General features: G+C 39.9%; 1 protein-coding gene across 3 annotated transcripts in view; it reads right to left on the bottom strand.

Annotated features, from left to right (window-relative positions):
* SRP54 (signal recognition particle 54) overlaps positions 1 to 13948 on the bottom strand; it is a 46267-nt gene extending 32319 nt beyond the window's left edge. Inside the window, exons 1-2 of one of the 3 annotated variants that reach the window (XM_033188284.1) lie at positions 13815 to 13948; positions 1608 to 1718 (exon numbers count right to left, since the gene is read on the bottom strand). In XM_033188284.1, coding sequence (XP_033044175.1) covers positions 1608 to 1685 — 78 coding nt within the window. In that variant the 5' untranslated portion in view covers positions 1686 to 1718; positions 13815 to 13948. Of the gene's footprint in view, positions 1 to 1607; positions 1719 to 5306; positions 5495 to 13606 lie in introns of those variants that run through there. The other 2 variants (XM_033188283.1, XM_033188285.1) reach the window with 2 other exon arrangements.
* Positions 13949 to 15675: the final 1727 nt, after the last annotated feature.

A 15675-nucleotide genomic window follows, 5' to 3' on the forward strand; every position in this document is an offset into this window, starting at 1 on the left:
CTTATTATCATCATATGTTTGTTGAACTGCAAGGCACTGTAGTTAAAAGGTCATAAAATTAAGTCTTAAGAAAAGATGAGGCTTTAGCCACTCATGTATATAAAGTGCTCACACACTAGAATGTAAGCTCTATGAGGGTAGGAATTTTAGTCTATTTTGTTCACCGCTGTATCTCTGGTGCCTGCAAAAATGTCTGCAAAAACATAGGCCCTCAAATATTTGTTGAATGAACTCTCTCCTTCACCTCACTTTGTATGCCCTACAAGGAGAGGCTTATCAATTTTCTCTATCCCTTATTAAAGGAGTCTGATAAAACTGGAAGTGATCTTTCACTAGAGGGCTTTCTCCTTGTTAATTAGCTAGCAGCACAGTATCAAGAACAGAGAAGCTGCCAATTTAAGCAACAGCTGTTACTCTACTTCCCACCAAGAACTCCTCCCCTGGTTTCCTTTCCTTTCTACTATAAACACAAAGAACATAAGGGCTACCCAACAGGGAAAACTGTTTGGAAAGTTGTTTTATTTATTCTGAAATACAAGACCAAAAATGATTTAAGTTATGATTTATTATTTAATAAGAAGTATTAGAAAAAACCCTTTATGAGGAATTAGGGAAAAAAAAGGTTCTAATCCTGGTTCTTCCAAAGAATCACATGAAACTGACTTTCTGTTTCTGTTAAATAAGAGGCTGAACTAAATGATCTCTAAGATGGTCTCAAAATTATTTAATTCCATTAGCTTAGTGTTGAGATAAAATTCTACGTAAGAATTAGTTTTCTAACCTCCAAGTTAGAAAGTTCATTTGATACTTAAAACTATTGTCTATGGTAAATGCTATTTTCCTATTTTACACACTAAGGAATCTAAAGTTGAGTTGCCCAAATTTACATCGTACAGCTACTAAATAGATACAGTGGGACTCTAAACAATGCCTTCTAACACCAAATTCAGTACTTTCCCATTGTTAATACAAAATATAAAGTATACTTGTGAACCATAGTCATCTTTTTCAATGAATAAACCATTAAGATACAATCTGTGGGGGACAAATGAAACAAAGAAATATCTTAAAACAATATAGCCAGGAAGAAAAGTATTTTAATATGATCTAAGGAGTGGCTTACAAAAATCTCCAAAAAACTGAAAATTTCGAAGAAAGTGAATCAAAACAGACAAGATGGAAATGCTAGCCTTTTACAAAAATGCTAAATAAAAGTCACAAAGAAAAGGACAGATAAACACAGGCCTAGCCAAGAAGAAAGAAGCAGGGTAATGAAATTTTAGGTCTTTATCAACAGAGAAAACAAAAGTACAGTTCCAGATTTAAGACACTTTCAAATGATAAAATAAGTCATTTTTACATGTAAGTTAAGGTCAGTTTTGTTTTGGATTTTTTTTGGAAAATTCTTTATAGAAAGTTGAAGTAAATTTGAAGTTGTAGTTAATTTCTCAATAAAACACTACTTACTGAATCCACTTTTAGGTTTTTGTCTACAAGTATTAAGTCTACATCAAAATACATATACATACAGAGATTATTAATAAGCCATCTTCCCAATGCTAGTGATAATATACAACCATATATATTTCATACAATATTTTACATACCTCTTCATTGATAATGGTGGCATTGCTCAACGAGCGTAATGCTGATGTTATTTTTCTTCCAAGGTCTGCTAGAACCATCTTGACAGCTTTAAGATGTACTTACGAAGAACTCTGGAGAGGAAAAAAAATTAAATGAAAATAATCAATTTGATTTCCCATGACTGAAGAGTTCTAAAGAGTATTTTAAGTTCAAATCACTCTAGTGTTTAGATACTGTAATTTCACCTTCCATAGCCTCAACCTGTGCTTAAATACAGTCATGTCATAAAGATAAAACTGCCACTTGGTTATGATGCCTTATATTCAAATACTTAATTGGAATCCTGTATATGAATCAGCAAATTTAACATGTCAAATAATATACTTTGAGGAAATAATGACAAACTCACATTAAATATGTTCTTTTTTTGGCACAATACTTATGAACTGAATTATGTATCATAAACATTTTTAAATTAAAAGAGGAAAATAAGGTGAAATCTCCAGGAATATTGCCTAATTTCCCACATTAAAGGACTCTGCACACTATTTTGATTCTTGCTCCCAAGCAAAAAAAAAAAAAAGAAAAAGTTTTAATAACTTTTCTAGTACAAAAAAAGCAACTGTTGAGCTATTAGCTGTATTAAAGCACTGTACTAAGTGATTCCACATACATTATTTCATTTTATTCTTCTAACCACAAAGGAAAGAGGTATATTATTTTACTCTTCTTTTTTTTTTTTTGAGACAGGGTCTCACTTACTCTGTCACCCAAGCTGGAGTGCAGTGGTGTGATCGCAGCTGACTGCAGCCTCAACTTCCTGGGAGCAGGCAATCCTCCTGCCTTAGCCTCCCAAGTAGCTGGGACCACAGGTGCCTGTCACCATGCCCAGCTAATTTTTATTATTTGTAGAGATGCAGTCTCACTATACTGCCAAAGCTGGTTCTCTTCCTATTTTAAACCTGTTTCTGATTCCAGGAAAACTCTAACATAAGATAACGATTTAAGTTATCATTTATTATTAATAAGAATTACTAGAAAAAACCCTGGATGAGTAATCGAAAATAAAATCCTAATCCTGGTTTTTCCAAAAAAGTTACATGCAACAGACTTTCTGTTTCAGTTAAGTAAGAGTCAAAAACCCTTTCCAGCTCTAAAATCTTATTATTTTATAAAGTATTATATATTAAATGTACTTACTACTTATAAGGATGCAAGGGCTTATGGGTGATAAACAAGCAAATATGGTTTGTAGTCCCTGCCCTCAAGACGCTTATCTACTAGCTGGTAAGACAAGGCACATAAATGCACACTAAAATGAACACTAAGAGAGAATTCCTCCTGTTTGACTGCTTACTAACAGGGACATCAGCTTTTCTTGCCTTCAAACTGAAACATTGGTTCTTTGTGGGTCTCAAGCATTTGGATTAAAACTACATCAATGGCTCTGAGTTCTCAGGCCTTCAGATTCAGACTGGATCTATACCATGGGCTCTCCTGGGTCTCCAGCTTGCCAACTCATCCTACAGATCTTGAGATTTAAGTCTCCATAACGGCCTGAGCCAATTCCTTATAATAAATATCTTGCAGTGAGCTAAGATCCAGCCACTGCACTCCAGCCTGGGCAACAGAGCGAGACTCCGTCTCGGAAAAAATAAATAAATAAATAAATAAATAAATATCTTTATATCTATCTCTCTCTGTATATATTTATATACACACACACACACACACACTTTATTGATTCTGCTTCTCTGGAACAAGAAAAAAAAAAAAAAGAAATAGGAAGAAAAAGGCCAGGTACAGTGGCTCAAGCCTGTAATGCCAGCACTTTGGGAGGCCAAGGAAGTAGGATCACTGGGGCCCAGGAGTTGGAAACCAGCCTGGGCAACATAGCAGGACCTCATCTCTTATAAAAAAAAAAAAAAAAAAGGCCGGGCGCGGTGGCTCAAGCCTGTAATCCCAGCACTTGGGAGGCCGAGACGGGTGGATCACGAGGTCAGGAGATCGAGACCATCCTCGCTAACACGATGAAACCCCGTCTCTACTAAAAAAAATACAAAAAACTAGCCGGGCGAGGTGGCGGGCGCCTGTAGTCCCAGCTACTCAGGAGGCTGAGGCAGGAGAATGGCGTAAACCCGGGAGACGGAGCTTGCAGTGAGCTGAGATTCGGGCACTGCACTCCAGCCTGGGTGACAGAGTGAGACTCTGTCTCAAAAAATAAAAAAATGAAAAAGTAGCCAGGCATGGCGGCATGTGCCTGTAGTCCCAGCTACTCGGGAGGCTGACGGGAGGATTGCTTGAGCCAAGGAGGTCATGATCACACTACTGCACTCCAACCTGGGTGACAGAGTGCGACTCTGTCTCCAAAAAAAAAATGAAAAAAGAAAAGGAAGAATTTTAGACTAAGGAAGAGGGTACAGGCTTTATTGGAAAGACTGAGTATGAATTTGGTCCTGAAATAATAGTAGAATTTTAGTAAGTGGAAAAGACAAAAAGGAATTTGAGGAAGATGAAATAGCATAGTCAGAAATGGAGAGAGACAAATCTGGGACACACTTATGCCTTATATATGCACTGTACTTATGGATCACTGAGCATTATTTAGGGGACAGGAAACAAAACATTCAGGTCAGGACAGAGGAGTATACAGTTAGAAGGAAACAGATTTCAAAGGGCTCTAAAAACAAGGTCTGGGGAATATCAATTTTCCAATATGAACAATATTAACAGAAAAGGTAACTCTTCAAAACAACTGTTTTGGTAAACCTTCTGAGCTAATGTAGTCTAATTTAGTCAACCAAGATTATGCAGACTAGATCCCCTCTACAAAATACACAGGGGATTAAAAATAAGAGAAACAGGGCCGGGCATGGTGGCTAACACCTGTAATCCCAGCACTTTGGGAGGCTGAGGTGGGTGGATCATCTGAGGTCAGGAGTTCGAGACCAGCCTAGCCAACATGGCAAAACCCCGTCTCAAAAATACAGGAAAAAAAAAAAAATTAGCTGGGCATGGTGGCAGGCACCTGTAATTCCAGCTACTTGGGAGGCTGAGGCAGGAGAAACGCTTGAAGATGGGAGGCAGAGGTTATAGTGAACTGAGATTGCACCATTGCACTCCAGCCTGGGCAACAAGGGTGAACATTCATATTAAAAAAAATAAATTTGGGGCTGGGTGCAGTGGCTCATGTTTGTAATCCCAGCACTTTGGGAGGCCGAGGCGGGCGGATCACCTGAGGTTGGGAGTTCGAGACCACCCTGACCAAAATGGAGAAACCCCGTCTCCACTAAAAATACAAAATTAGCCGGGTATGGTGGCACATGCCTGTAATGTCAGCTACTTGGGAGGCTGAGACAGATGAATCGCTTGAACCCGGGAAGTGGAGATTGCGGTAAGCCACAGATCGCGCCATTGCACTCCAGCCTGGGCAACAAGAGCGAAATTCCGTCTCAATAAATTAATTAATTAATTAATTTTAAGACAAACAGGAAAATTAAGTAGCTGACTCATTCACCGTAGAGAAAGCAAAGAGGTGAGAGGAATCAAAAAAAGGCAGGAAGGGAAAATGCATTCGAGGACCTATCACTGGCAAACAGATATCCCAGGCTGAGCTACAAATTAAACACTACACTTTTACTCAAGTACAATTTGGTAATTTAGAACTTTAAAAAAACTTACTACCAATACTTGATGAAATTGAAAAAAAAATTGCTTACCATAAGATTTTTTTACAATTACATTGTTACTTAATCTGAGAGCCAACTACTTCATGGAAAAGATCCAGGACTTATTTCTTATGCCATACCCATTATACAAAATAATTATTGATCCTTAAATTAATATTCTTCATTTAAGAAATAAGATTCAGATGTTTCAGTTCATATCCTTTACAGTGGTACTGGGAGTGATATAATCCTATTCAAGACACCACAATTAACTTTTTTAGAGGTCATGTCATAAATAGATCATCCTTCATTTTAAAAAGCTACATTAGGCCAAGCATGGTGGCTTATGCCTGTAACCCCAGCACTCTGGGAGGCCGAGGTGGGCAGATTGCTTGAGGTTGGGAGTTTGAGACCAGTCTAGTCGACATGGTGAAATCCCATCTCTACAAAATATACAAAACTTGGCCGGGTATGGTGGTGCACTCCAGTAGTCCCAACTACTCAGGAGGCTGTGGCAGGAGAATCACTTGAACCCGGGAAGTGGAGGTTGCAGTGAGCCGAGATCACATCATTGTACTCCAGCCTGGGAGACAGAGTGAGACTCCATCTCTAAATAAATAAGCTATACTAGTTAACTTTTTTGGAGGCAAACTCTAGGAAGCGTCTTTAATTTTTTAAATTAATTTATTTTAGATTCAGAGGATACATGTGTATATTTGTTACATCAGTATACTGTGTAATGCTGGGGACTGGGCTTATACACGTATGACCCAAATATTGAACCTTGAACCCAAGACGTACTTTTTCAATCTTCAGTCTCCTCCCAAACTCCCCCATTTTGGAATGCTCTGTGTCTACTATTTTCATCTTTATGTCCATGTGTACCTATGTTTAGCTCCCACTTATGAGTGAGAACATGAGATATTTGATTTTCTGTTTCTGAATTAGCTCTCTTAGGATAATGGCCTCCAGCTCCATCCATGTTGCTGCATAGGACACGATTTCATTCTTTTTATGGCTGCCTAGTTAATTCTTAAATATAAATCTAACTTTCCATGTAAACTGGTTGTTTTAAATTAAAAAATTTTTAAAACTTCTGTGAGGTTTTCCAATACACTTTTCCTTCTGTAAGTAGTTACTGGCAGTGTATTTTAAAACATTTTTGCCTTAAATTAAAAAACATATAATTTATTATATAATACATGAATACATATAGTTTTAATATATAAAATAATAAAATCTGTCTGGGCCCAGTGGCTCATGCCTGTAATCCCAGCACTTTGGGAGGCCAAAGCGGGTGGATCATCTGAAGTCAGGAGTTCAAGACCAGCCTGGCCAACATGGCAAAACTCCATCTCTACTAAAAACACAAAAATTAGCCGTGGTTGGTGGCACATGCCCATAATCCCAGCTACTCGGGAGACTGAGGCAGGAGAATCGCTTGAACCAGGAGATGGAGGTTGCATTAAGACGATATGGCGCCACTGCACTCCATCCTGGGTGACAAGAGTGAAACTCCGTCTCAAAAACACAAAACACAACAACAATAAAATAAAATCTTGCATTTCAGTAGAGGAATAAGAACATCTTATAATACCTTTCATTTACAGTGTTTCCTCTACAATGTCCAAGGATGATGTGTTCCTGAAAACTCCATGTTAGAATTTTGCTTAAAATCTCAATACACACAGATGTAAAGTCCGCAGAATGGACTGTAAGGCCCCCTCAACACACACACACACACACACACACGCATGAATGATTTTAATCATACTGACCTCCTTGCTATTGCTGTTACACATTTCCACGTCAGTGTCTCGGTACTAGCTGGCATGCTCTTCCTCTGCTTGACAACATAACTCCCTCCCTCATTTCCTTCAGATTTGTCCAGATGCCATTACTCAATGAGGTCTTCCCTAATCACTTATTTAAAACTGCAACCCCCTTTCCTATATTTTTTCCTATTGTTCTATTATCAACTGACATATGGCTTATTTATATTATTTGTCATCTATAATCTCACTATTGAAATGCAAGCTACAGCTAGGCACGGTGGCTCACGCCTGTAATCCCAGCACTTTGGGAGGCCGATGTGGGTGAATCTCCTGAGGTCAGGAGTTTGAGACCAGCCTGGCCAACACGGTGAAACCCTGTCTCTACTAAAAATACAAAAATTAGCCAGGCGTGGTGGCAGATGCCTGTAATCCCAGGTACTCAGAAGGCTGAGGCATGAGAATCGCTTGAACCCAGGAGGTAGAGATTGCGGTGAGCCCAGATTGTGCCACTGCACTCCAGCCTGGGTGAAAGAGCAAAACTCCATCTCAACAAAAAAAAAAAAAAAAAGAAAGAAAGAAAAAAAAGAAATTTAACCTGCATAAGGGCAGGGATTTTTGCCTCTTTTGCTTTCTCCTGTGAGTTCACTGCTTTATCTATCCTCAGTCTTACATAGTAAATCCTTAATAAAAATGAACATTATGAATGAATGAAATGAAGTATTTAAGGCCTTAGGGAAAAAGTGAGACCAAAGAACTAAAGTCATGAAAGGCATTGCAAATACTTGTTAAAAGCCACCAAAATAAATCAATAAAGATAATACTATGAATCAAAAGAAAATCAATAACTTGGGTAATTTATACTGTACATTAAATATATCTATCTGTCATTACTTATAATTCTTCTTCAGAATTTCCCTGTCATGCATTTCCAACAAGATACTTAAAAATTAATCTCATCTTGTTCTAATATGTACAGTAAAGTGCAAAACATCTTTTGTATGTTAATAGCTAAGCCTTAATCTCAGATTGGAGTAATCTACAATTCAAGGACACTCTCAAGATTCTCTTGCCTAACTAAAAAGAATTTATAGAAATAAATCTGGATATGCTAGAATTTCACAAAAGAAGAACCTCTACTTAGATGGGGCTTCTAGAAAGGTAATAGATTAGCACACAGTACTTTCCTACAATTGAACATCTATTACCTCAATCCACTCTTACAACAATTTTACGATATAAGTAGGATAAGGAATAGAACAGCCATTCCCTGCCAAAAAAAGCAAAATGACTTCCCACAGTCCTTTGGCTAGAGTATGAATGATGCTTTAAATTATAGGGTTGAATATACCTGCTGGAAACTGCAAGGACAAATTTTGCTGCTATGCCATAATAGGAGAAATCATATTTTAATCATATTTAAAGATATATATTCCTCTTTGTAAAGGCATAATTGCAACATTCAGAAAGACATGATAAGTATCACTGTAATCAGAACAGTACATACAAGGACTGATCCTGGCTCGAGTTACAGGGTCTTCTAACTGGGATCTGACTAGGATTTAGACAGTGAGCAATGGAAACAGGCTGAAGTTTGGGGTGTCCTAAGTAAGGTAAGCACAGGGCCAAGTATCACACTTACTGCTGCAGTGTGAAGTAGTGGAAAGAGTATAGATTTTGGAGTCTGATAGACTTAGATTCAAATCCTAGCTCTGTTACATACTGGCTATGTTACTTTGGGCATTTACTTAATCTCTCTGAGCCTCACTTTCCTCACTTGCAAAATGGAGATAATATCATTACCAAGGTAGTTACCCTGAATGCCTGTTGTGAGGATTAAATGAGACAATATGTATAAAGCTGTCTTCAAAAACCTAGCAGATTAACTATTAACTTCCTTTCTTTTTTTAATGATACCGACTATCAATCTCTGTATTATCTGGAGTGTAAGTAAGGTGGACATTTTCTGAACAATCTTACTAAAGTGTCTGTCCCATCATCCAGGAGCCACTCCTGGCATCTTTAAAATTTAGTGCCAATTACAACTGCCAGATTCTTATTCAACAGAAGCTGCAGTGTCCAAAAACCCACCTTTCTCTACATAAACAATTATAAATATTCATGTCAGATTTGTCTGATCTAAGATTATAAAACAGAGTCTAATGATCAGATATGTCAAATCCTATTACAACACAATCCCTACATAAAAGTTCTTTTTCTATTTTTTGAGATGGAGTTTCACTCTTGTTGCCCAGGATGGAGTGCAATGGGGCAATCTCAGCTTACTGCAACCTCCAGAGCAGCTGGGATTGCAGGCGCTCGCCACCACACCCAGGTAATTTTTTGTATTTTTAGTAGAGACAGGGTTTCACCATGTTGGTCAGACTGGTCTTGAACTACTGACCTCAGGTGATCCACCCGCCTCGGCCTCCCAAAGTGCTCAGATTATAGAGAGGCGTGAGCCACCGCACCTGGCCAAAAGTTCTTTCTTCTAAGTCCTTGTCAATGACTTTTTGAATCAATACTAGCCTCAAGAACTAAATATACTTAGAAAAATTACTTCTACGTAGTATGAACAGCCTTCTGTATCTGGGGCTTCACAACCATGGATTCAACCAACCACAAATCAAAATGTTCAGAAAAAAATTGTGTCTGTAGTGAACACGTCAGATACAGGCATTACAGGCATTTCTTGTCATTATTTCCTAAACAATACAGTATAACAAGTATTTACTTAAGTATATAAATATGGTATAACAACTATTTACATTTTGTATGAGGTATTTATAGATGATCTAGAGATGCTTTTAAGTATATGGAAGGATGTGCGTAGGTTATAAGCAAATACTATGCCATTTTATATCAGGGACTTGAGCATCCTCTGATTTTGGTCCTGGAATCAATCCCCCCAAGATACCAAGGGACAACTGTATACTTTTCTATAAAGTAGTCAAAGGCTAATAACCAGTATTTGCTTTTCTGACTTTAATACTAAATATTTTTCTTAATTCTGCACAGCATATGTGTTCACAGTCTAGGACCACAGAAAAGTAAATTTAGTTAACAAAATGGCCTATAAGTATTGTATTTAGTAAAAAAAAAATATACACACACACACATATATATATTTTTTTTTTGAGATGGAGTCTCGCTCTGTCACCAGGCAGGAGTGCAGTGGCGTGATCTCAGCTCACTGCAACTTCCGCCTCCCAAGTTCAAGCAATTCTTCTGCCTCAGCCTCCCAAGTAGCTAGGACTACAGGCGCATGCCACCATGCCCACCTAATTTTTGTATTTTTAGTAGAGACGGGGTTTCACCATGTTGGCCAGGATGGTCTTGATCTCTTGACCTCGTGATCCGCCCGCCTCAGCCTCCCAAAGTGCTGGGATTACAGGCACGAGCCACTGCGCCCAGCTTAGTAAAATATATTTTAATGACTAACTTTACAATGTTAATTATGACTTTCAAATTTAGGAAGTGTTTTTCATGCACAATCTACTTATTCCACAGGGAAATAATTCACCTTTATGTTCTGTGATTACAAAATGACGTACGTTCATTGTAAAAGTTGAAACATTACAGAAATATTTAAGGTAGAAAATATAATTCCCCTAATTCTACCAGCTCCCATAACATGGTAACAACCAATAATAATTTGGTATATATTAACATGGATTGTATTTTCTAGGTATATTAATTTAAGCAAGGTTTCCCAAGCTTTATGGTTTTGGGGGGAGTAAAAAGGGGAGCAAAAATTAGGAAAATTCTTTTGTAAAATACGCTTGCTAACGCTAAAAACAGGCTTAAATGCAAAAGGCAGACTACAAAACTGTATATGTAGTATAATCCATATTTTGTTAAACACAGTCTAAAAACAAGTATTAAAAAATATTAGCCATCAGGGAATTGTAAATCAAAATCTTAATGAGATATCATCCAAATACTTGTACATGAATGGTCATAGCAGCATTATTCATAATAGCCAAAAAGGAGAAACAACCCAAGTATCCTTCAACTTATGAATGGATAAGTAAAATGTAGAATAAAATACATAATCCTTTCAATTGTACACTTTAGGTGAACTGTGTAAGAATTATGTGTGTGTGTGTATATATACATATATATATATGTATATATTTTTTTTTTTTTTTTTTTGGAGACAGAGTCTCTCTGTTGCCCAGGCTAGAGTATAGTGGCACGATCTCGGCTCACTGCAACCTCTGTCTTCTGGGTTCAAGCAATTCTCTTGTCTCAGTGTCCCGTGTAGCTGCGACTACAGGCGAGTGCCACAATGCCCAGCTAATTTTTTGTATTTTTAGTAGAGATGGGGTTTCACCTTGTTAACCAGGATGGTCTCGATCTCCTGACCTTGTGATCCACCCGCCTCAGCCTCCCAAAGTGTTGGGACAGGCTTGAGCCATCCTGCCCAGCCAAGAATTATATTTTAATAAACTGTTAAAATAACATTTGTCATAGCTGGATGATGAGTAACTAACAATTTTTTTTTTTTCTTTTGAGGCGGAGTCTCACTCTGTCACCCAGGCTGGAGTGCACAATCTCGGCTCACTGCAACCTCTGCCCTCTGAATTCAAGCAATTCTCCTGCCTCAGCCTCCCGAGTAGCTGGGATTACAGGCGCCTGCCACCGCACCCAGCTAATTTTTTGTATTTTTAGTAGAGATGTGTTTTCAACATCTTGGCCAGGCTGGTCTTGAACTCCTGACCTCGTGATCCACCTGCCTCGGCCTCCAAAAGTGCTGGGATTACAGGCGTGAGCCACTGGGCCCAGTAATTTTTATTTTTCTTATACCTTTTTCTAATTTCCAATTTTTAGTAATGACTGAGATTATTATTAAGTCAAGGGAAAATTACTTTCCAAAGAGCTTGTGAGAATTAGAGTGCAACTAGTCAACAGACTAGAGGTTGGGATGGAGCTGCCACTTGTATTCATTTACTCATTCATTAAACACCTACTATGTACTCCAGAAATTGTCCCAGCATGACAGAAGTTCTAACTCCTAATCAAATATAACAGTTTAACACAAGACCTCAAAAGATAAATAATGCATCATACCACCTCTGCCTTAACTTAGCACCAAAGGTTATATTCAATTATATCAAGAAGTATCAAGCAACTTTCTCTTCATTAAAGTAACTGGTTTTCAAATTTTAAAACTCATTTTATGTAAATACCACAGCACCAATTCATAGTTTTGCAGCAAAAAACGTATACCAAAAAAATTCAATTAACAACAAGAGGTAATAACTCAAAACACCGGTAATCATTTCTTTATGATACTTTTTGGCTATGAGGTCAACCATAAAAGAATCTTTACATAAAATGCTACCAAGAAGAAAATTAAAACGAAAATCAAAAGAATTCCTTGGAAATGGTTGGCCTTAACGTTGAAAAGAAAAAGGAAGAGTGAAAAATAAAAAAGGAAGAGGGATAAGAGGCATATGCTCAAGCCTTTCCCTTTCTCCATGGCACACAGAAGAAAATCAATTTTTAAAAAGCTAAATTTATGGTTATCTTACTGTAATCCTGTGGCAGGTCCAAAATTTCCAAATAGATGGGGTTAGAGGAGTAATCTGGAAGGAAGGCCTGAAGATGCTTTTGCATAGTACTCTATATTAAGGTAGAAAATACCAGTTGGCCACATAAAAAAACTGAGGAAAGGGGATTTGAGGGAAATATTTCCCTCCCCTATGGCACAACCATTGCTATGTTCTAGGCACTAAACCAAACCAAACCAAACCTCTTACCTAATCTCCTTTCTTCCTCATGACAAGCCTATTAGGTAGATGAGGATATTGAGGATAGATTGGAATAGAAACTGGCTCAGGGTCACAAAGCACCTAAGGAGCACTTTAGCTCTCTCACAGCTTTCTATAACTCTTTACACGTAACTAGTGTTTCTCATTACCCATCTTGATATCATGTATATTTATGTGCGTTAGCTTCTCAATAGCAGAGTTACTGTTATTCATTTCTGTATCCCTGTAGCCAAGAACAAGTATATATTTTGTTAAATTAAGCATGTGAAACAATCAGGTGAGGACAGCATGAAGAAAGGCAGCAGGGGAAAGTTTCAAGAAATGGATGGTCGCAGCGTCAAATGGTACAGAGAGAGCTATCAATCTATCTTAAATCATCATTGGCATCCAACTGATATTCTATATTCATTTATTGAACGTCTACTACGCGCAGGACACTGTGTTAAGCACTACACACACATAGGAAAAATAAAAGTCTGGTACCAGTAGAAAGATTTTCGGGGAAGTAGCCTCATCTAAATTCCTGCTCAGGAAAGCAAAACGAAGAGTCAGGCCTGCAACTGCCTACATCTTATTTGGCTCAGGTAAATCGGCAGACAACTCAAAAGGGTCACAGTGCATCTTTAATAAAACTTCTCATGGAAGACAAGATAAAAAAGAGCCACAGAACCTCAGTTTCGGTAACGACTGCCGGTGGCCAGGGACGCAGACTTCCCCCAGAGTCTCTCGCCTCCTGAGCAGCGCTGGGACTGCCCCTAGCTGCCCCCTCCGTAGTGTGGGGCAGGAAAAAGCAGACACTTACCGCAAAAGACACCGCTAACGCCGTGGCCCTAAGGGGCCGGGAATTCCTTAGCGAGGCCCCACGCCGTGGAAAGAAACCCAACAAAGCTGGGAGCAGACAGACAGGAATGACCCCACAACCCAACTTCCCGAACTAAAAGTAGGGTCCCAACGCCCAGCACCGCGTTGCCAACTCCCACCAGCTGGAAAACCGACGAATGCCACCGAACCTTCCGCCCAATGAGGAAACGTCAGCACTCCGCGTAGTCCAGCCTTTCTAGAGGAGGATGCGCTTCCGCTTCCGGGGCACACCGCCGCGTTCTTTCTGCGCGGCTCCTGAAAGAGTTTCGATGTTTATTTGCATCGACTGGCTTTTGGTTTCAGTTTTCTACCGCTGAATAACTGCAGTAGTAAAGTTAGTGGTAAAATAGGAGGCTGTCTAGGGATGTAATTTCAGGGGAGAAGTCAGGCTTCGACGATCCACCTTAAGAAAAGTGATCAGGCGGAGCACTCCCAGCTAAGAGCGGAAAGATGAGAGATGGAGGTGTGACTGCAGGCAGGGATTCCCCGGCGCACGAGAGACCTCCGTAGAGGGGTGGGACTTAGGGCTTCGCAGACTAGAGGCGGGTTCCGCGGAGGGTGGGGCGGTCTCTCCCTGCGCATGCGCAATGCCAACCAGTGCCTGCGAGTCTTGCGCGTACAACGTAAAATTTCCCACCGCGAAGCAGGTAGTGATGCTGCGGGGGCTTCGCACTGTGGTTCCTGCCGACCGCCAGGCGCTGCTACAGTGGATGCGAACTACCTGTAAGTGTAAGTGACCACAGCCAGAGGCAGGCGGTGGGGGCAAGGATATGCTTCAGGCGCTGACTTTGAGGACTTAGGCGGGGTGAAGCCAAAAGCCTTCCTTGGGGTCGCTGTGCTGGTCTCTGCTCTCCTGTAGGGGTAGATTGACCAGGGCTCAGAGTGCTCTAACGGAAAAACGAGTTAGTTGCTCGTCGCACGTAGAGGCCAATTAACAAGAGCGAGCCCTGATATACAAGAAGAGGGATTTTATTTCCGAAGCCAGCCTGGAGGAAGCGGCACATTTGTGCAGCTTCGCCTTTGGAGCAAAAAAGCGGGCATTTTATAAGGTACGAGAGGAAATGAGCAAGAGGTCTCTGCTAGCTGGTGCCTTATCTACTGGGTAGTTGACGCCTTTCTGAGCAGAAGTAAGTTGTAAAAGTGGCCAAGTGGGCATGCTTTAAAAGGCTTACCCTTCTGAAGCTACACCTCGGAGGTGGGAGTTGCGTCTTGGATCTCGTAGATGAATTTGCTCTGTAGAGATTGCTCTGTTGAGGGGAGTTGAGAGGTTATTTTGTTTCTCGAAAAGGGCTAAGTGGGAAGTGTAGTGGGGAGGGGAAAAGAAGGAAAAAATAAACTATCTCTTGGAAAATGGGGGTAATCGGATACAGTGCCACTTGGAATTAATTGGGTGTGGGAAGACCTGGTTCTGAGTGGTTTGTGACTTTGCAGCAGACTTCGGACAAGCCTTTAGAGCTCCTTGTGCGTAACCCTTTTTCTGAAAGAAAATAGAGGGTTAGTCCTCTTCCCCATTACTCCCACAAACTTGTTGGGATTGGTACGTTGCCACCTGAAAAAGCACTTTGCAGGAGAGGTTTTAGGCTGTAGCGTTAGTAGGAAGTGTTAAAAGAAAAACCTTAGCCAAGTTAAATTTAACAGTTTGAGCAAAGAACGATTCGCGAATCGGGCAGGCTCAGAGAGATTGCAGCGCAGCCAAGTGTTGAAGGTTTATAGACAGAAAAAGTCTGCAGTGAGCTTTTATCCCGCTGCTTCACTCCAGCCTGAGCGACACAAGACCCTCTTTAAACACACACGTTAAAACTGAGGAAATGTGGTAGCCAGATCTAGTTATTGAAAACTGGGATAGATGTATTCTGGCAAAGTAAAGCCTGATGAAACCTCAAGAAAATAGGATATTCTTGGTTGGGTGTGTTGGCTCACGCCTGCGATCCCAGCACTTTGGGAGGCCGAGGCGGGCGGATCATGAAGTCAGGAGATCGAGACCATCCTGACTAACACCGTGAAACCCCA

The sequence above is a fragment of the Trachypithecus francoisi genome, unplaced genomic scaffold, assembly GCF_009764315.1.
Source record: "Trachypithecus francoisi isolate TF-2019V2 unplaced genomic scaffold, Tfra_2.0 Lachesis_group3, whole genome shotgun sequence".
NCBI classification, from domain to species: Eukaryota; Metazoa; Chordata; class Mammalia; order Primates; family Cercopithecidae; genus Trachypithecus; species Trachypithecus francoisi.